This window comes from Phascolarctos cinereus, unplaced genomic scaffold (genome assembly GCF_003287225.1).
Source record: "Phascolarctos cinereus isolate Bilbo 61053 unplaced genomic scaffold, phaCin_HiC Scaffold_9;HRSCAF=440, whole genome shotgun sequence".
In the NCBI taxonomy this organism is placed as follows: domain Eukaryota; kingdom Metazoa; phylum Chordata; class Mammalia; order Diprotodontia; family Phascolarctidae; genus Phascolarctos; species Phascolarctos cinereus.
The window spans coordinates 75,799,988-75,822,271 of NW_027556402.1; the positions used below are offsets into that span (position 1 = coordinate 75,799,988).

The window sequence follows — 22,284 nt, forward strand, 5'->3', positions numbered from 1 at the left end:
ACCCCTCAATCCTTTCCAACGTCTAAAATTCTTATCCATGTCTTTCAATCTTAAGGAGTATTCACCAAATGTGCTCAGTGTCTCCCTTTAGTTCTTTCAACACTTTGAAAGTACCAATGCTGCCCACCCACTCATTTCCTCTCAAATGATATGAATTGTCCCCTTCCTTTTTTGGTCAGACGTGTCTCTGGTGATGTCTTTTAAAACACTTGTGCACAATTTGTTGTTGAAAATGTGATGCAACTTGCTGGGGCCGTGTATGTGTGTGCGTGCATGTGTGTGTGTGTGTGTGTATTGCATTTGGCTCTGTTTTGTGATTTTTTTTAAAAATCATAGTGCTTCACGTTTCATACTCAAGTATAATCACTGGGACAATATTGGCATTTAATAACATGAGCTTTTGCAATAGTGAGCATTACAAGATCCCTGAAAATATTTCCTATTTTATGACATGAAATCCAACCCTTCTACTACTAAAATCTGGAGCTAGCTAGCTCATTTTCTAGATGCACATAGGTTTGGCATTCAAAGATCTTCATAACTTGCTCCCTGAACCTTTCCAGTCTTCTTACAGCTTACATCTCACCCCTAACTGTGACACTGTCCAGTGACACTGGTTTTGCTATTCCTCCCACATGACACTTCATCTCCCAACTCTGGGCATTTTCAGTAGCTGTCCTCTGTACCTGGAATTCTCTCCTTATCATTTCCTCCTGGATTTTTTGGCTTTTTTCAAACCTCAAATAAAATCCCACCCTTTACAGGAAGCCTTTTCTATTTCTCCTTGATTCTAATGCCTTTCCTCTGTTGATAATCTCCAATTTATCTTATGTACAAGCGTACCTCACAGATATTGCAGGTTTAGTTCCAGACCACCACAATAAAGTGAGTATTTCAATAAAGCAAGTCACACAATTTTTTTTGTTTCTCAGCACATATAAAAGTTACATTTACACTATACTGTAGTTTATTAAGTATAAAATATTATGTTTAAAAATGTACACACCTTAATTAGAAATACTTTATTGATTAGAAAATACTAATCATCATCTGAACTTCAGCAAGTCTTCTTGCTGATGGAGGGTCTTGCCTTCCATGTTGATGGCTGCTGAGTGATCAGGGTGGTGATTGCTGAAGTTTGGGGGGGCTGTGGCAACTTCATAAAATAAGACAACAATGAGGTTTAGTGTATTAATTGACTTTTCCTTTCACTTGAACACTTAGAGGCCATTTTAGGGTTATTAGTTGGCCTAATTCCAATATTGTTGTATCTCTAGGAATAGGGAAGCCTGAGGAGATGGGGAATGGTCAGTCAGTGGAACAGTCAGAACACAAACACCATTTAGCAATTAAGTTTGCAGTCTTATATGAGTGCAGTCTGTGGCACCTCAAAGATCACTAATTATAGATCACCATAACAGATGTAAAATAATTAAAATGTTTGAAATGTTGCCAGAATTATTGCCAAAAAATTTGCCAGAAATATTGCCAAAATGTGACACAGAGACATGATGTGAGTGCATGCCATTGGAAAAATCGCACCAGTCACCAAAAGCCAAAAGATGGAATGTCTTGCTCATGGAGCAGCCAGGAGGCCAGTGTCTCTTAATCAAAGAGTATATATCAAGGAATAAGGAGTAAGAAAACTGGAAAGGTAGTAGAAATCTAGGTTATGAAGGGATTTGAATTCCAAACAGAGGATTTTGTCTCTGATCCTGGAGGCAATAGGGAGCCACTGGAATTGATTGATTTGGGGTGACATTATTGGACCTGCACTTCAGGAAAATCACTTTAATTGCTGAATGGAAGATAGACTGTCATGGGAGTGAAGGGGAGGTGAGCAGACTTAAGGCAGGCAGATGCACCAGCAAGGTATCACAAAAATCCATGGTTTTGAAGGTCTGTACTAGAATGGCAGCAGTGTCAAAAGAGGGAAGTGGGTGTAATATAGAGAGTTTGCACAGGTGAAATCAGAAGGCCTTTGGAACATATTGAATAACGGGAGAGATGAGAGAGAGAGAGTGAGGAGCTCAGGATGACTCCTAGATTTCAAAGTAATCTCATATAATCAATCAATAAGCATTTTTAAGTACCATGTGGGAGATAATTGTGATAGGTACTCACATACAAAGATGACAAAACAGTCCCTGCCTTCAGATAGCTTGCCTTTTAATAGGGAGGACAATATGCACTTCTGTAGGTAAAACATACAGAGCTGACACAAGGGAATCTAGGAAGGCACTATTATCAGAGGGGAACCGAAGAAAGGCATCATGTGGAAGGCAGAGCTGCAGCTCCGTACTGAAGGAAACCAGGGATTACAGGAAGGAGTTTGTTCCTGCAGGGGAGGGTCAGTGCGAAAACACAGGTACAGAAGACGGAATCCAATTTTAAAGGAGCAGCAAGACCAGTTGGGGTGTACTATGTGCATAGAATTGATTTATATGAAGCTTGGAAAATAGCACGTGACCGGGTTGTGAAGAGCTTTGCAAAGGTGCCAGACTGGTGTTTATATAGTTGTGGTAACAAGGAACTATTGGAGTTTACTAAATTCCATTTACCAAAAAGAAGCTATGGCTGTTCCTGACATTTAGTCACATTTTCATGCGGGGTTTCATTAATGTTGTATGCTATTATGGATGTGGTCTCCTATTTCCATGAATATACCAAGTTCTTTGTCATTGGACACAAAATTACAATTTGAGAGTAATACTAGTTAATGAATGCTTGTAAGTAGTCCATGAATTATGTGATTTTTAGCTTCCTCTTGCCTTTCCTACCTTCATTTTTGAAGCTAAAGTGGGCCATGCAGAACTGAGGGCCATTTATATTTTGCTGTGTTTCATAGGTCTTAAGGTTAGAGAATTCATCATTTATCAATGAAACTTCTGGAAATGTCCCTTTTCTTATTTAAGTAGACTGGTCTGCAGACTGCACGCATAGTCTGGTGCTCTATATGTGTATATCCAAAACTCATTAGAAACACAGACCCCAACAAGAATCTTACATTCTGTTGGCTCAGTATTTTAGAACCTCACCAGAGACCAACAGCAAACAAACAGACAAACAATAACAATAAACAGAAAAAGACATCCAGAAGTATAGAAATCAGGTGTTTTTAGAAACACAAATGCACAGTGATGGAGCCACAGAAATAGAACCTGACTGGGACAGAGACAAAAAGAAATCAAGACGTGGGCACTGACCCTAAAATATAGGCCACAACAAAAGCTGAACCTCAGAGAACAGCCCTGTCTAAGAGATAGAAATAGAAGGAAAGTGAAAGAGTGGTAGAAGAGAGGGGAGAAAGAAGGGGGCAGAGAGGGAGGAAGGGAGACAGAGAGACAGAGATAGAGACAGATAAACAGAGAAACTGAGACAGAGAGACACACAAAGAGAGCTGAACCAGAGACAAAGAGAACTACTTTTCAGAGAGACAGAGAAAGGGAAGTACAGACATTTGCTGAGACAGAAAGGGGACTTTTGTCATAAGAACCACTATAAAAAGCAAGGTCATCCCAGATACACCTGTGAAACTGTACTATCAACTAAAATAGTAGATGCATAGATGGTCTTTAAATGTCAAGCTAAAGAGATTGGTCAGTGGACTACTGTATGTGTTTTAATTTCAAAGGTGGCATTTATCTTCCTTAAATATTTTTTTCTATTATCACAATATTGTGTTTCTAAAATTAAATAAATATTTAAGAGGTAAAATGTCATCTTTCAAGTGACAATAATAATGAAGTTTTGATATTTACCCACCAAAATGAGGTACTAGGGCAGAAGACAGTAGGTGTGTGAATTTTCTTCTCTGCTACAGGTCAGAGAATATAGCAGTGAAAAATGCCTAGCTTTTCTCAATCAGAAGATCTACCATGAGGCAATTCAATCATTTGAGCTGAAGTAGCTTTCTAGCCTCTTTAGAGAATTTAGATTCACATAGGGCTTCAATCTAATCTGCTGGGTTACTTCATGAAACAAACTTTACAGGAATTTTCATCCTGTGGATCTAGCTTTTCAATAGGATAGCAAAACATTAATGTAAAAAAGATTGACAGGTAAATAAAGGTCCTGATCATCAACTCATTGTAAAAATTAATCAAAAGGATTTGCTAAGGGGATTTGAATAAATCATTATTTTTTCATCCCTTTGAGGGAGATAAACATCATTGAGACCCTAAGGATTGTGTCCTTGCAGTCATTTTCTGCTACCTGCCTCTCTGGAATGCTACCAGAAAAATTCTTTGTAAACCATAGACATTTATGGAAATGAACTATTATTATATTCATTAATAACAACAAGACTAATAATAATAAATACAAACTACTTTTCAAGGTAGTGATTTTTAGAAGGGAATTCTCATTTGTCTAAAACATGTGAAATTAGATGGCATCTCTACTCATATCCCTTCCTCTTTGCTCCCTATTTCTCTCCTCCCATAAAAATTCCTAAGCATCTAAAATATTTTGATAAATAAAAATCACATCATGTTTAAGTCATAGACTTTAAAGTTGGAAGAGACTTTAGAGATCTTCTAGTCCAACTTTCTCATTTTACAGGTGAGTAAACTGAGCCTCAAAAGCATGAAATATCTTTTCTCAAGATTTCACTCCTTATAAATGGCCAGGGTATAACTAGAGCCCAGTTCTTTTGATTCTTTATCCATATGTCTTCTTATTGCTAATTACCTCAAAAATACAGAGAACTGCTTGCCCACTAACCTGTTTTTGAGGGGAAAGCTGCCTTAGGTCAGGTGAGAAGAAAGAAATAGCCAAATACTTTTGCTGCTGCAATTTTGATTGAAGGGTTGAAGCAGGGATCACTTATTGTGGTGGGGTTGGAGTTTTCTCTAGTTGTCAGAGGGCAAAGATTGAAAGGGATGAATGGGGAGGATGAAGAGGGACTGGAGGAGAAATGAGCTAATTGGTGTTTGCAGTTTTGATTATGATTGAAATTGTTGAAGGCTGGTAGAAAACAGGAAATTAAATCTCTAGAAATGGAAGAGGTAAAGTACAATCTTACTCTAGTCCATTCCATTTCGTCTCACTCCAAAGTGATAAAGTAATACTTCTCTTGTTTTGTTTTTGTTTTTAAAGAAAACTTCCCCTCCCTTCCCTAAGCTTGTTTTACCAAATGTCACTTGTTCTTTTGGGTTTAATAAAATGTTCCTTTTTTACCCTCAAGTGTGGAAAGGAGAAAAAGAAGTCTATGTTTTTGCACTACTTTCTTTGAACAGCGAACAGCACGGATCTATCGTTTTACCCTGGGGAAGGGCCTATGCCACTTAGCATATTCCCTTTTTTAACATTACAGCCTTTGAGAAATCCCATTAAGTCCCAGGAGTGTTTGACCCTTAAAAATGCAGATTTGCTAGACACCCAGTTGACCCTCTGTAGCCATAGCATGAGGATGTAGTTATGGAGTCAGGCCTTGAGAGAATAGCTGCAGGTGTGAACTTCACTGTCTGTTACCAATTCCTTTTTCTCTGATCCCTAATATCTGAAGAGGACCTGTACTTTTAGGTGTGGCAAATTATTTTAACATGATCTATGTGTGGGCTTTTCCTCCTGTGAATTTCTAAAGATTCCTGGGAGCAGTCAGTGAGCAACACTCTTAGAGGTATAAGGGGTAGTTCACAAAAATCTTGACAAGTCAGCTGAATGGACCAATAACGCTAGCTTCTTATCCAACTCAGTGCCTAGTTCTGCTTCACTGACAAACCTAGGACCATTAATGGTGTCAATAAGGCAGGAGTGGCAAAGGGTTGCTATGGAGTGATTGGGGACTGTTTAGTCAAGTAGAGCTTTCTAGGTCTACCTCCTTGGCTAGAATACAGAGATATTTGCATGATTTGGCCCTGAGCCTTAGGTTTCAATACCTCTAGGTTAGGTTCCTGGGACACTAGCCCCTCTTCTTGGAACCAGTGCTTTTTTTAAAAATTAAATTTCTCTTATTCCTAAAACCAAACCCTTGTGGCATCAAGCCTGCTGGACCTCCCTGGTCCTTCATCTGTCTTGGCTCTCTGTATGTAGAGATCATTCACACCTAATCCATCTTGCTCTTCTTATGCCATCATTTTCAAGTGTCCTGGTTTCTTTTTTCTCTTCACACCAGTGAATTTTTTAGAGCTCGTAAATAGAAGAAACACTACAGAAATTTCAGAAAATTCAGAAATAACATGACAATTAGAAGTACACCTTTAAAAATAATCTACCCTTTCCCCAGAGTAAGTGGTGCTTAAGCTTTCTAACCTTATTTTTTAAAATAATAATAGTGGCCATGACCCCTTTAATCACAAAACTGCATTCTGTCCACATGGCAGTATAGATGAGATTAATATCTTCAGAAAAGACGGCTGATTTGGCTGATTTAAGGATTACCTGATCTAGACTCGCCAGAGCTCATTCATTCCCTCCTCCAAACGCAGGTCCACTTTTAGCCAATCAAGAAAACTGTTGATTGAATAATAGCTTGGCTAGGGCTCTATCCATTTTGTTACATAACCACTTTGACTTCTACTCCTCCCTCAAAGCAGAGTAGGAAAAAAAGAATTAATACAAAGTTGTTTGTTTGCTTGTCTTTACATCAAAAATCAGAATAATTTAACCTGACACAGATGTCATCTCAAATTTACAACAGACCTTTTCCCTAAGATCTATTTTTTCTGCCTCCAGTCACTCAGTTAACATTTGTTAGGCATTACCAAATGAGACAGGTAATACTAGCCTGTATTCAGTAAGACCCAAGTTCAAATCTGCTCTGACACTTAGCTAGCTGTATAACCCTGGACAAATTACTTAACATCTTTCTGCCTCAGTTTCCTTAATTATAAAATGTGAATAATGATAGCACCTACCTCAGAGGTTTTTTGTGAAGATCAAAGGAGATAACATTTGTAAGGCATTTAGCACAATAGTTGGCCCGTAGTAGTCCAACTTATTCCCTTAAATGCTTATTGCTTTCTCTTATCAGAGTCACTAAATTATCCATAAGAACCTGAATATTATTCTATATCCTCAAATCCATTGTTAGCCTGTGCTTTAGCTGGTGATATGCACTACAATTGAAAATATTCAACCTGTGATAAGTTTATGCACAGGTAAAATAAATTCAGGGCAGAAATGTCAACAGCAAATATGTCCCAACTCCTTGGATAATTTTTTTAAGAAAATGACATTTTGGAGACTTCTCAACCCATAAACATCAAAGACAACTTAGAAGGTCAGTGGGAAAAGTCTGTTTCTGTGGTGAGAGAAAGAAGCAAGGTAGTTTCAGCTCCAGTCCCCAAGCTTGGCCCTGGGGTGGCAGCTGCCTCCTGAGCTTCTGGCCCACAGACTGAAGGGAAATTGAGTGGCTGATCAGAGGGGGATTGCAGGGGTCTGTCTGCTGGTGCAGGACTCTGTTGCTTTGCCTGTGCTTGGATCTGGGTCACAGTTCTGGGCCGTGGTCCTGGGGTGAGGTGGAGTGCTGCGGTGTGGTGGAGCTTGTAGTACCTGTGAAGAGTAAATCCTCCTCACAGTTCCAGGACAGAAAAGAATGCTTGTGGTCACTCATAGACCAGAGAACAGTCCAGGAAAGGAGTAAGCACCTCGCCCCTTATCATACCACCTTGGAAGAACTGAAAATTTACAGGTCCCCAGAAGTATCTCTGAAAACAGCTGTACAAACCCCTGAAGTTTGGGACAGTACATTCTCCACACTGGAAGCAGACCTGTACCTTAACAAAGAGTTTATAACTCAAGTAATTGGCTGGGATCATGAGCAAACTGTGCAAAAAGTCAGGCCATAGAATCTTTCTTTTTGGTAACAAAGAAGATCAAAACATTCAACCACCTCCAAAGCCTCCAAGAAAAATAGGAATCAGTCCCAAATGTTGGAAGAGCTCAAACAGGATTTTGAGAAGCAAGTAAAAGAAGTAGAGAAAAAACTGGGAAGAGAAATGAGAGTGATGCAAGAAAATCATGAAAAACAAGTCAACAGCTTGCTAAAGGAGACAAAAAAAATACTGAAGAAAATAACACCTTAAAAAATAGCCTAACCCAAATGGCAAAAGAGGTCCAAAAAGCCAATGAGGAGAAGAATGCCCTAAAAAGCACAATTGGCCAAATGGAAAAAGAAGTCCAAGAGCTTATTGAAGAAAATACTTTCTTAAAAATTAGAATAGAGCAATTAGAAGCTAGTGACTTTATGAGAAATCAAGACACTGTAAAACAAATCCAAAAGAATGAAAAATTAGAAAACAATGTGAAATATCTCATTGGAAAAACAACTGACCTGGAAAATAGATCCAGAGAGAGAATTTAAAAATTATTGGACTATCTGAAAGCCATGATCAAAAAAAGAGCCTAGACATCATCTTTCAAGAAATTATCAAGGAAAACTGCCCTGATATTTTAGAACCAGAGGGCAAAATAGAAATTGAAAGAATCTACCAAGCTCCTCCTGAAAGAGATCCCCAAAGGAAAACTCCTAGGAATATTGTAGCCAAATTCCAGAGTTCCCAGGTCAAGGAGAAAATATTGCAAGCAGCCAGAAAGAAACAATTCAAGTACTGTGGAAACACAATCAGGATAACACAAGATTTAGCAGCTTCTACATTAAAGGACCGCAGGGCATGGAATATAATATTCTGGAGGGCAAAGGAGATAGGATTACAACCAAGAATCACCTACCCAGCAAAACTGAGTATAATCCTTCAGGGAAAAAATGGTCATTCAGTGAAATAGAGGACTTTCAAGCATTCTTGATGAAAAGAACGGAGCTGAATAGAAAATTTAACTTTCAAATACAAGACTCAAGTGGAACATGAAGAGGTAAACAAGAAAAAGAAATCATAAGGGACTTATTAAGGTTGAACTGTTTACCTTCCTGCATGGAAAGATGATATTTATAACTCATGAGACCTTTGTCAGTATTAGGGTAGTTGGAGGAAAAAAATTATATGTATAGATAGATAGATAGGTAGATAGATAGATAGATAGATAGATAGATAGATAGATAGATAGATAGATAGAGCACAGGGAGTTGAAGATGAAGGGTGATATGAGAATAAAATTAGGGGTGAGAGAGGATTATACTGGGAGAAGGAGAAAGGGAGATGCCGAATGGGGTAAATTATCTCACAAAAAACAGAAAAGAAAAGGCTTTTATAGTGGAGGGGTAACTGGGGAAGGTGAGAGGGAATGAGTGAGTCTTATTCTCATCACATTTGGCTAAAGGAGGGAATAACATACACACTCAATTGGGTATGGAAATCTATCTTACCCTACAGAAAATAGGGGGAAAGGGGACAAGAGAGCAGGGAGATGATAGAGGGGAGGGCAGATTGGGAGAGGGGTAATCAGAAGCAAATACTTCTCAGGAGGGAAAGGGTCAAAAGAAGGAATAAATTAAAAGGGGGGGCAGAATAGGATTAAGGGGAAAAGAGTTAGTTTTTCACAATATGACTACTATGTTTTGCATAACTGTACATGTATAATGTATATTGAGTTGCTTGCCTTTTCAATGAGGGTGGGTGGGGAGGGAAGAAGAGAGAAAATTTGGAACCCAAAGTTTTAAAAACATGTTAGAAAAAAAGTTTTCGCATGCAACTGGGAAATAAGAAATATAGGAAATGGGGTACAGAAATCTATCCTGTCCTACAGGAAAATAGGAGAAGGGGATAAGAGAAGGGGGGGAGAGACAGAAGGGGTGGTAGACTAGGGGAAGGAGTATTCAGAATGTATACCATCTTGGGATGGAGGGAGGGGTGAGATGGGATGAAAAAACTCAAAAAAGAAAGTGTGAAAACTAAAAATAAATAAAATCTGATAAAAAAAAAGAAAATGACATTTTGTACATACTTTAGATTTAATAAACCATCAATAACTTTCTTTCAGGTTCTTCCTGACCAAATTAAGCTTGGAAAATAACTTTTGAACTGACATCTGTATGTATGCATATATATGTTTACATATAGTATATATATATGTCTGTGTGTGTGTATGTATATAAAAACATACATACATATAAAAATGTATTATGCACACACACACAAAATCACATTTTATTTTGATCTTGTCAGTGTTGCTTTTCATACCAAACTATGGCAGAGGGTGATGAAATGACCTACATTTACTATAATTTCATTTCATTATTTAGTAGATAGCTAGCTATCAGACATAAGAATGGGTATTCTTAAATATTACAGAATGAAGTAGCCAGTTGTCTAGCGACATATAAAATGCCAGACTATAATTGTCATAAAATCCTTCTTTTGATTATCTTCCAATGTTTTCTCTCTTTAGCTAAGCATCTTTCCTATGTGAAATAACCAATTAGTTAAGATTTGTACATAATTCACATATTTTAATCACTTTCACTTACCAAAAATTACTTCGTATTATGTTGTATATATAGACATACATGTGTATATTAACATATGTTTATTTACATGTACATATATTCATGTACACTTATATATAGTATGTGTATATGTGTGATATATGTATGTATGCATGTTGTTTCCTCCAATAGAATGTAAGCTCTTTGAGAGCAGAAACTGTTTCATTTTTTACTTTGTATATTTTACTTTGTACCAACATATTTCCTTGAACATAGTAGGTGCATAATAAATGGACATTTATTGAGCAATAATTAACAACAATTAAACTTGTCGCTTAATTGATTTTAATATACTGCCACATAGGACCAGTTTTGCATAAGTTATCAGTTGAAATCAAAATTTCCATATGCTATATAACGGTAACTAGTTAATATGAGCCAAACTAATTTTAAGGTTGTTTTATATAGCTCATTTGACACTGTACCACAAAAAAAAGTTGGTAGCATATCAACAGATGGGATGTTGGCATCCATGAGATCACAGATACTTAATTTACCTCTCAGTATAGTAGCTCTTAAAAAACCAAAATTATGTCCTCACAAAATGAAAATAACGTGGTTGTCCTGACTTAAACTAACTTGAAAAATTAAAATACAAAAATGTCATTTAGTCTCCTAATTGCCTCAATTTTTAACAATTCATTTAACAATCTTGGTGATTTATCAGTCTGTCAATAGATATAGAACAAGCTTTATGGAACTAGATCACATGGCAAAGTTATGCTGTTAACTTTGTACCTCTTCCTTCCAAGTGAATAATGCTTATAGAAGAGAAAGCAATTATACATACATACATATACACACACACATACATATAAATATATGTATGTGGGTGTATGTGTATAGATGTCTGCATATGTATGTACATACATATAGAATGCAGTAAAATTCACTTTCAGGTGTTCTGTGCTTTTCCTGCTCTGGAGAGAGTAATTTACTCATTATAGGTCCAAAATTCCAGGGGACACGCTAAATTATAAAATATAAATTTTTGTATTTACCCATGAGTTGCTGGTTCAGGAATTTTTTTAAAACCCTCTTGCATTCATTTCCATTCTTTTTGAGTAGATCTAGAAGAGTTTTATGAGTCTGTTGCTATAGAGACTCTTTAGAATATGCTTCAGTATATCCTATTTAGTAAACACACACATATACATGCAAACATACATGTGTGTATGTATGTATATATAATATATACACACACACATGCTTGTAAGCACTAACAAATGCCATGTGAACTATTTCTTATTTTAAAAATACACATTTTGACAACTAAACAATGTCAGCACTGTTACAGGAAAAATTTCTTTTCCCTAAAAATTTCAAAAGTCTCTGCCATCAGTGTAAAGGGAAATCACATTTTTAAAATGGAATTTTGTACTCCCATGTTTATTTGGTGATTCTAAGGCAACACCTTAGCACAGTCCCTGATATTATTTCAAAAAGTTTGTATTTAGATATTTAGATATTAGAGTAAAATAAAAGTAACATGATACTTCACTGTTTGTTTGACTTCACTGGAGAGTAATACAGGGGGAAACATCTAATTGTCAAACTCCTAAAAGCAACTATGTATGAAATTGAAAGTAGGACCATATATCTGTAGTTGAAAGAACAATTGGGTACAAATACCCATCTTTATAAAGAGCAGAAATAACCGAAAGTTAAAATTGATAATCAAATAGTAGTTTGCTAAAAAAAAAAAGTCACAGCTAGTTTTAAAAGCTTTGAATTGAGCAGTAAGAATTTAAAATCTTGTTTTCAGCATGAACTCTGTAGCCAAGACAAAATAAGTACTGTGTTTTATTCATCAAGTATTTATTGAGCATTTATTGCAGAAATAAGTAAAAAGTTATAATTAATTAACAAATTATAGCTCCAAATGTAATTTAAAATACCTAATTTTAAAAGTTAACTTAAAATAATGTTTTTATCATGAACACTGTAGCCAAGACAAAAATAAGTACTTTTTTTCATCTATTCTTCATACCTTTATTTAGCACCAACTATGTGCAAGTCACTGTAGCCTCTTCCTTCAAGAAAAAGAATCATTGTACAGCAAGTGTTAGCTTTCTGGCATCTCCTAAACCCTACAATTTGAAAAGTAATTGATATTGCATGTTTCTTTAACAGGATCATGCAAGCAAAGATCTGGAAGAGCAGTTGCGGGCCGTGTCCAGTGTGGATGAACTTATGACAGTCCTTTATCCAGAATATTGGAAAATGTTTAAATGTCAGTTGAGGAAAGGGGGCTGGCAGCAAAATGGGGAGCACCCCAGTCCTGACACAAGAGAAGAGAATGTCAAATTTGCTGCAGCACATTACAATGCAGAGATCTTGAAAAGTAAGTGCAGGAAAGAAAACATGTAATCAGTCCTGGCAGTGAAACCAGGAGTGGGGGGAATATCCTTCCTTAACCTGTCCCATCACCAACAACAACTGAGTATCTGTACTTTTATATACAACCTTTAGAACTTCATATGCTGAAAGAAAGGGATTGATTTTAAAAGAAAACTTTTATCTTATTCAGTAATTCCTCATTGCAGTCAAATTGGGTGGGAAATAAATTTGTGTGTTTCTCATGATGCTTTTGTTCCTTCATTTGCTGGTGAGGCCCCTGGGGGAATGGAACAGTAAATACCCTTTCATATCTATCTATCTATATCTATCTATCTATCTATCTATCTATCTATCTATCTATCTATCTATATCTATCTTTCTATATATATATACACACATATATATGTTTGTGTGTATATATATATATATATATGTTTGTATATATAAAGTGCATATTTCATATGCATGCTCTTTCTTACAAATATAAGTATTCTCCATCTTGTAAATCACCTGGTCATTCCTTCAAGTTAGGTCTCCTAAATGTTCTGTTTACATGCAATGGGAAGAGAAAGGAGTCATTTACTCAAGAGGTACTTTATGGCTGACTGTTCAGAGACTGGCTTCAGTAGACTTAGGGTGACATAATCAAAAGAATATTGAATTTGGAATCAGAGGAACTGGGTTCAAATCCTGCCTCTTTCATTTACCACCAGGCAGATCTCTTAACTTCTCTCACTCTCAGGTGCCTCATCCATAAAGTGAAGCAGTTGTACTGTGGCCTCAGAGGCCAATTCCAGTTTGAAATCTTCAATTCTGGACCTTTGTGAATCCAATGACATTTTCTAAGTAAGCTCTGTGGGGAAAATAAGCATATAAAAATAACTAAGGCATCTCTTGCCTACCATTCCTCGGTTTCCTTTAGTGGATGATGCTATATTGAATTAATGGCATTGTAGACAGCTTTCTTCAGTTGTTAAATAAAATAATACCAATTTTGTAATATTATTATTTGATTTGAATGTGTTGATATTTATAATTTGAGGCAAAAATCAATGCATCTTAAAAGGAATCAGTAATACATTTTTTTCTCTAATAAAGCTTTACTTTTTTAGTGATAGGGAACAAACTAGAACTTTGAGAACAGCATCAATCATGACAGGGGTTATAATTTAAACATTTGGGTCAATAGATGGGCCCTTTGCATCTCAGATCCATAGAGCAATTCAAAGTGAATGGCCTAGAATCAATTAATGTTAAGAGCCAAAAAGGGAATTACAGATGAAGAAACTGGAGCCCAACAGAAAGCAGAGCCAGAATTCAAATCCAAGTCTTAGGAGTCTTTGGCTTACAAGTATATGACTCTTTCTACTATACCATGCACAGGCAAAGAAGACTAGCTTGCCAAAAGACAGCAGGGTATCCTTCCTTATTTGCAGAAATACTTATACTGTATGTAGGTACAGCCTTGCCACTTTCTAGATTTTCCAGCAGTCTCCTCTGAGGATGGTGTTGGACAGTGTCCAGCACCCTCTCCTCATTTACATTTGTTTTAATGAGAACAAGTGATGATATTGTTTGTTTTTGCTTGAAAACCACAAAGACAGTGCATGCTGAAGAAAACTGGCATGATTACATTGCTGCAGCATTTATAAACAGCAGATATTAAAGACTCATTCTCTGAAGCAAGGAAAAATCTGCACATAGATTCCGTGGACTGGTCTTTGTGGTTTTTCATAAAGTATAAAACCTTAGATTGTCTGAAATTTGTTGAAAGGGGTTTCCTTTGAAAAATTCTCAGGTGGTATGTGAGCTCTTCTGCTCCTTATCCCAGTATTAGGGATTCTAGCTCCCACTTCTTTATTAAAATTCCATATTTCACCAGATAAAGCACATAAGAGTATGAACATGTTGGTTTTATTCTAAATGTGAGTGACCTCCTGCTGCCATGTTTTCTTTATAACTTATGGACTTCCCTATGACTCGGCAGGTATTGATAATGAGTGGAGAAAGACTCAGTGCATGCCACGTGAGGTGTGTATAGATGTGGGGAAAGAGTTTGGAGCAGCAACAAACACCTTCTTTAAACCTCCATGTGTATCCATCTACAGATGTGGGGGTTGCTGCAACAGTGAGGGACTGCAGTGTATGAACACCAGCACAAGTTACCTCAGCAAGACGGTAGGTATTTCAGCCATGCTTTGAGATCACTCTTCATGAATATATACCTGTCACAGTACGCATGTTGTGGTTTTATATTTTCAGGGACTTTGAATAGAGATTTAACCAGTCCAGAAAGTATGGTGTATTTCCTTTGGGGATCAAAGTGCTGCAGTATTTCTCACTAAGATTGTGATGCTTTTTTTGTTACGAAGCCCTAAAGAGAGGCAGCAATGCTTAATATGATTGGTACAATGCTAATTAGATAAAATTAAAATTATTTTTAGGTTAAAATTATAAAAGTTGTCATTTAGGTACATATGCATATATATGTATATGTGTGTGTACATGTATATACATATACATGTACACACATATACATATATATATATAAACTGTCTATGCATACATATACACATATACAATTATTTGGTTGTTTTTAGGTACAGATTTAGCTCTTCTACACATAGAAATATGACAAATTATTTTGTAAGGTTTTGTGGAATAATCAATGGAGTGGAAATTGATTAATATAAGCTAAAGAGTTCAACAAAATCATGATCCTTTCAGTGTTTACCAAGTCCCCACTATCTTCAAGGCTCTGTACTAAGCACTGGAGGTGCAAAGCCAAAAACAGGTAGTTCTGATACCGCATCTACAGTGTTTTGTGTCATCTATGTTTTCTCAAATTTTAAATTTTAAGGTTTTTGGTAAGCAGGAAAGTATGTCTTAAGTTCCTCATTCGTAACTACTGTTATTGGGGGGGAGGAGAGATATGTCTGCATGTGTATTATGGGTCATATATAGAAGAAGAGGCTCACTGTTGGAACAGCTGTGCATATGGCTTGTTATAACTATGCAACTGAGCATCATCTTGTTTATGGAGGTTTGAAATGGAGTGTGTTTATAGGAAAAGATATGCAGGGGATTGGTGATCTGGGCAGGGCCAATTCAAATTCTACCCAGCCAAAGAAAATTTTTATGGTATTAAAAGATTTTTCCAACCCATTTTCGAGGCTGTAGTTGGCAGAAAAAAAATTTTAAATCAACTTTAAAATGTAATCTAGTTACATTTTCATATACTCACCTGCAAAAGCCCAGCAAAAGACTCTTGCCCTTTGTGTTAAAATATACAGTAATTTGAAAAACTGATCTTTCTCTTCGAATTTGTTATGTATGGCACTGATGTTAGCCACTATTTTGGGTGTGGGGTGTGATTTTTTCATTGAAATAATCACTAGATGTATCCATTCGAGCACCAAGACTAGGATAAGACAGATCTCTAATCAGACCGAAGCTCTCTTACTTCATTTCCCCACCTGCATTCTGCCACCCAGGTAGAAGCATTTTAACTTTTTACTGTACTAATGCTTTCTTCGGTGAAATGCTGCTCATCTTTGCAAAAAAATAAGTTTACAATCAGTCATAGAAAATTTTAGTTGATTTGTTTTCTGCCATATCTGATCACCACCATCTTGAAAGAACAAGTCAACATCTTCTGTTTTATTATTATTATTTCTTTCCATCCTTTTCAGACAAGTATTGCAAGGAAAAATAATTCTATAAACCTGAATTTCATATTCAACTTTCCTGAAACTAAACTCTGAAGAATAAAAATTGTATATGGTGATTTTGGACCTCCTCTTCTTCCTATATTTGCCCCACTACACATAGCTTTTTAAATAATATCATAAGTATTCTAGTCTTTAAGTATTTCCCAAATGAATGACTGATTTTGTTGTTGTTCAGTCATTTTCAATTGTGTCTGACTCTTTGTGACCCCATTTGCAGTTTTCTTGGAGTAGTTTGCCAGTTCCTTTTCATTTTACAGATGAGGAATTAAGGTGACTTGCTCAGGGTCACACAGCTAGTAAGACTCTGAGATCAGATTTTAACTCAAGAAGATAAATCTTCCTGATTCCAATCCAGGCATTTATCCATTCTATCCATTGGGCCACCTAATATAGCAAAAATGATACAATCATCTATATGTCACATATTATATGTGACAGTTAAATAATTTGCATAATAACAAATGATCTGCATATTGTTAATACCTAGAGTTTCCAAAGCAGAATTGCTTTGTTTATCTTTGTAGTTATTCTACTACTTTGTGTCTTCACATTGAGGATAGTTATTCATTTATATACTTAGCCATCACACAAACAAACAGATATTATATGTCACGTATAAAGGAAAGAAACTGGTTTATCTCTCATAAAACTAGTAAGAGATTACTGATAGAATCATATGGTTGCTGTTTGTTAGCAGCAGAAAATATAATCAACTTGGAAGGCTTTTCACTAGTTAACAAACTTTTGATGTATGAAAGTTGGAAAGTACAATAAAATTGAACAAATTTTAAATGCAAGAAACCAAGGAAAATAGGATTTTAAATATTTTATTTCATAAGATATTTTATTAAAATAAAAACTAGCCAGTCAGCCAAGGAATTGTTGCTTGAAATTATACACTATTTTGAATAAGTTGATATTAGCTTAACAAGATTTTACTTGGTATAGTTTGTGCATCTTACTACTGAAGCATAAACATTCCTTCCAAAATCCTTTTATAAATATTAAAATTCCTACATTGGTGAAGGTGGACTGCATTGTCAATTAAGTATTTGGAATCTCTATTTTCTAAGTCACTGATTCATTCCACTATTAAATAGGAAATGATTATGTTGCTCAAATATCCTCCAAAAAGAATCATCCTTACACCAAATTTATCATTATTGCAAAAATGTTGCTGTTGTGTTTTACTATTAAGTTATATATACAAGAATTTGGTCTCATTTCTTTTCTGTTCTAAATATGGGCTTTTTTAATAAATGAAAATGTTGAAGTAGATAACCTGCTGAACTTGAAGTCAGGAAGTCCTGTGTTCAAATCTCATTTCAGGTACTCCCTAGCTGTGTGTTCCTAAGTCCATTTTTCTTGCTCTTCCTCTCCCTTTGTTGTCAAATGTAAGGGGTGGATTGGCTAGTCTCAAAGGCCCTTTCAATCTTTAAATCTATGATCCTGTAATCCTAAAAATAAATCAGTGATCCAGATCTATGGGAAATTAAAAGACAGGTATTTTCTAGAAAAGTATACTTCTTGAGTCTATTTTCCCCTGAAGGGTTCCCCTTATCTGTGTGATTGTTCAGTCATTTTTAGTCATGTCTGACTCTTTATGATCCCATTTGGGATTTTCTTGGCAAAAATACAGCATTGGTTTGCCATTTCCTTCTCCAGCTCATTTTACAGATAAGGAACTGAAGCAAACAGGGTTATATTAACTGAAGTCAGATACTAACTCAGGAAGATGAGTCTTCCTGATTTCGAGCCCAATGCTTTATCCATGGAAGTACCTACTTGCCCACAGTCCAGTTTAAAAAAAAAAGTTTCATTTTAATTATCATGTAGTATCTTTTAAGGGAAATATCCATGAAAATAAAATTTTAAGATGGCATGATTCTAATTTGGGACATTTTTTGTTATAGTGTTGGATTAAAACCACATCAAGCTGATTGATGTTGAGAAACTTTTTTAAGATTTGACCATATACATTTTTAAATGTGGCAAAGGATATAAAGCATAATATAGTGGCTAGAGGACCAATCTTGGACTTATGAAGACTCTTTCGAGTGCTTCCTTTGATGCATAGTAGCTATATCACCCTAGACAAGTCAGTGTCTTGTCTTCAACTTCTCAGTGAAATAGGTAATTGTAAAATTATAAATTACAGAGAAATTGTTGATCTGCATTGATTTAATGAATAACATATACTGGAGAGGGCTCAAAGGAGAAATTTGGGAGAAAATGTTAAAGGTTTTAAAGATTCTATTACTAAATAAGGCAAAATGTATCCTTTTAGGTGACTTTAGCCAACCTCTCTAATGTATCTTAATACCTTTAGTAATTAGAATAGTAAAGGCTATAATTTTTTAAGCCACTATACCTCTCTAGCTGTATGACCTTAGCCATAAAGATGAGAAGCTTTTCTTCTCAAGACCTGTTTTTTGCTGCTATATTATCAGCAGACCACAGTTAAGTAATTTGCATAATGACAGATGATCTGCATATTATCAATACCTATAGTTTCCAAAGCTGAATTGCTTTGTTTGTCTTTGTAGTTATCCTACTACTTTGTGTCTTCACATTGAGGATAGGCATTCATTTGTATATTTAGCCATCTCACAGACAAATGGCTGAGGACCTGTCTGACAAATCCCTTATAAGGGGATTGGAGCAGGGGCTCTATATGTCAGAAGCCTTTCTGAAAGTCTTGGCTTTGGTGCTGAAGGCATGGTGGCTAATAGGAAAGAATGCTGAACGTGGCATCAGGAAACATGGGTTTGAATCCTGTCTTGGATGCTTCTTAGCTGATTGATAATGGACAAATTACCTGACTATTACCTAGGAGCCTTGAGAGGAAAGCACTTTGCATGGCACCAACAAATGTATAATCACTTTTCTTATAATATTTCAAAAACCATCTCCTTAAAAGTTTCTTATCTTCTGCTCATCTGGACCATGAACACTATAGTTTAAATAAAACTACAAATAGGGGTAGGCAAAGTAAGGAGATACCTAGGATATAGTTTGAAAGGGGTACACAAGGGACATTTTCAATATTGCTTTTATTTTTAATGCCAAGAAAATGCCACTTTCCATGACACATTGATATTTATTTTACAATAAAGCAAGTCACATGTGTTTAATGAAGGCTCAAAACCTTCAGAAAGCAACAGCAAATATAGCCAATTTTTCTATCATGGGTGTTGGGAGCACTACCGGTAATAATTTCCAAAGCTCATCAAAGATGTGCAAAAACATTTTCCTGGTCTACACTTAGCTTTTCTGTGTTACCATGAGAAAAATTGACCTTTTCATCAAACAATAAATACTTCAATGATTTATGCTTGCAAATTTCAAATGTATCTATCCCCTTTAATTGTCTTTCCCTTTTGAAAGTAAGGAAAATGCTCTCTTCCACATTAGCTGATGTCAATAAAACTCCAAATTCCATTCTCTTTGTGGAATATTATCTTAGTTTCTTTTTGATTTAAGCAAAATGGAAATCTGAGCTTTTAGTCACGGGTTTTTAATCTTGGTTCTTGAACCTAGTTTTCTTAATTATTATTTTGATAAATGCATGTCAATATAATTGCTTTCCTCTGTAATCTTACATGTTTTATATTATGTATTTTAAAACCTCATTCTGAGAAGGGGTCCAGAAATTTCACCAGGCTGCCAAAAGGGGACACAACATGGAAAATGTTAAGAGCCCTTGCTTTAGGTAGAACCTAAGCTGGGAAATTTCAGGACACAAATGCTCTACTGTTAATTTCAGGATTGATGATTCACATTTAACAGTCAAATACACACAAGCTGTTTTTAAATGGCCACCTTGCCAGGTAAGGGTTGGGTCAAGCTGGGAATATGACAGGTATAGAGAAGTTTTTTAAAGTTGTCCATACATATTATTGTATGTCTTACTACATACCAAAGTCAAGCACAGGTAGTATTCTACATTGAACTATCTAAATAATCTATATATTCTTTGCTTGTTTGTCATACATCCTTTGCTACCTCAGACTAGATGTCACCTGAGACTCTCCTGCACTTTCTTCTCTTTTTATACTTGTAGTTAGGTAGCAAAGTGGATAGAATGTTGGAGTCAGGAGTCAGGAAGACTTGAATCCAAATTCCACCTCAGATATTAGTTATATGATCCTGGGCAAGTCACTTAACAGCCTCAGTTTCCTCATTTGTAAAACAGGGATAATAATAGGAAATACTACCATGGGTTGAAATGAGAATCAAATGAGACTTATAGAAAGCACTTGGAAAACTTTAAAGTGCTATAAAAATGCTAGCTATTATTATTAACAAAATAATTATCGTGACATTCTTATTGTAGTTGGGTGGTTTTATCCATTTCCATAGGTTTAGTTATCACTTGTACACTGATGACTCCCAGTGCTGGATATCCAACCCTAATCTTTCTCCAAGTCCTACTTTCTGAATAACTTGTAAACATATCCACCTGGATGTTGCACCAGAACTCCATATCCAACATACCCCAAACTGAAATCCTTCCAAATTTTTCCACTAGATCTGCCTCTTACCCAACCTTCCCTAGGGCACTACCATCCTTGTGCTCACCCAACTTTGGAATATCCAAGTACTCCTTGACTCTTCCCTCTCCTTCATCCTGTAACCCATCATGTCAAGTAATTCGCCAAGTCCTACCATCTTGGGCAAACCACTCAGGATTCTTATCAGTAAAATTAAGGCATTGTATTAGATGCCTTTTGAGATTCATTTCAGCTCTAGAGCTGTGTTTCTATAGCCCTGGGATTTCACCAGTTGCATCTTCATGCTACTGTCACTTTAGTTTCAGCCCTAATTGTTACTTGTGTGAGTTATTGTAATAGCCTCCCAGTTGCCTTCCCTGAATCCCAGTCTTTTCTCTCTCAAGATCACATTTGCCATAGCTGACAAAATAATTGTCATAACCACAGGTCTGGAAAGACATATCACTATATCTTCAAAAATATCAAGTGGTTCTATGATAAAATCCATTAAGCAAGCAGTTAAGGCCCTGTGCAATCTAATTCCAACTTGCCTAGTTCCCATCTTATTTCACATTACTCCTTTTCGCATACTTGATGTTTCAGTTATAACTAACCTCAAAGGCCAATTACATATCAAAATTTGACTGCTAGTAGTTCTCCAAACTCAACATGTTATCTCCTATCTTCTTGTATTGTCTCAGACCTGTGAAGCAAACCTTCATTTTCTCAGCCTTCCAGTTTGATCTTATTTGAAGGTTCAGTTCAAAGACCATGGAGGGGTCCACAGAGCCTTCCCAGATTAGCACAGTTGAAAATATTCTCTCCTTCAACAAATATTCCTAGAGCTCTTTGCCTGCCTCTCTGTTACTTCTCCCTATATTATACTTATCTACGCACATAAGTCTCTGGTAGAATGTTAGTTCACTGAAGGCAAGGATTGTTTGTCTTGGTGTCCATAGCATTTAGCATTATTTCTTGCATCTAGCAGTAGTATGAGAAATTTTATTGAATTTCTGTATCTGCCTTCCTTCCTTTATTCCTACTTTGACACATCTACCCCCTCTAAAGTTGCCGGAGCTCTCCTCCCTCATTGCTTCTAGAACTAATACTACATAGAAGCCCTACCCAGCCCAGATTCTTACTGCCTAAACACATAATGTGAGCATCTTTATAGAACATGATTTTCTACCACTCAATATTATTCCCTTCAGCTCATTGGTCAATGTAGAGGGTTGAAAAACTCCTTGTTCCCTATAGCCACTTCTAGGCTCTCCCCCTACCAACTCTGGTGTGAAGGCTTGCTGAGCCCTTTTCAGGGCTGCTCATCCACCTT

At 36.2% G+C, this 22,284-nt stretch overlaps 1 protein-coding gene across 2 annotated transcripts in view; it reads left to right on the top strand.

Moving 5' to 3' along the window:
* Window positions 1–22,284, top strand: part of VEGFC (vascular endothelial growth factor C) — a 158,483-nt gene that overhangs the window by 92,542 nt on the left and 43,657 nt on the right. For both annotated transcript variants that reach the window (XM_020997839.2, XM_078148992.1), the window contains exons 2-3: window positions 12,521–12,731; window positions 14,715–14,905. In XM_020997839.2, the coding sequence (XP_020853498.1) occupies window positions 12,521–12,731; window positions 14,715–14,905 (402 nt within the window). The remainder of the gene's footprint in view (window positions 1–12,520; window positions 12,732–14,714; window positions 14,906–22,284) is intronic.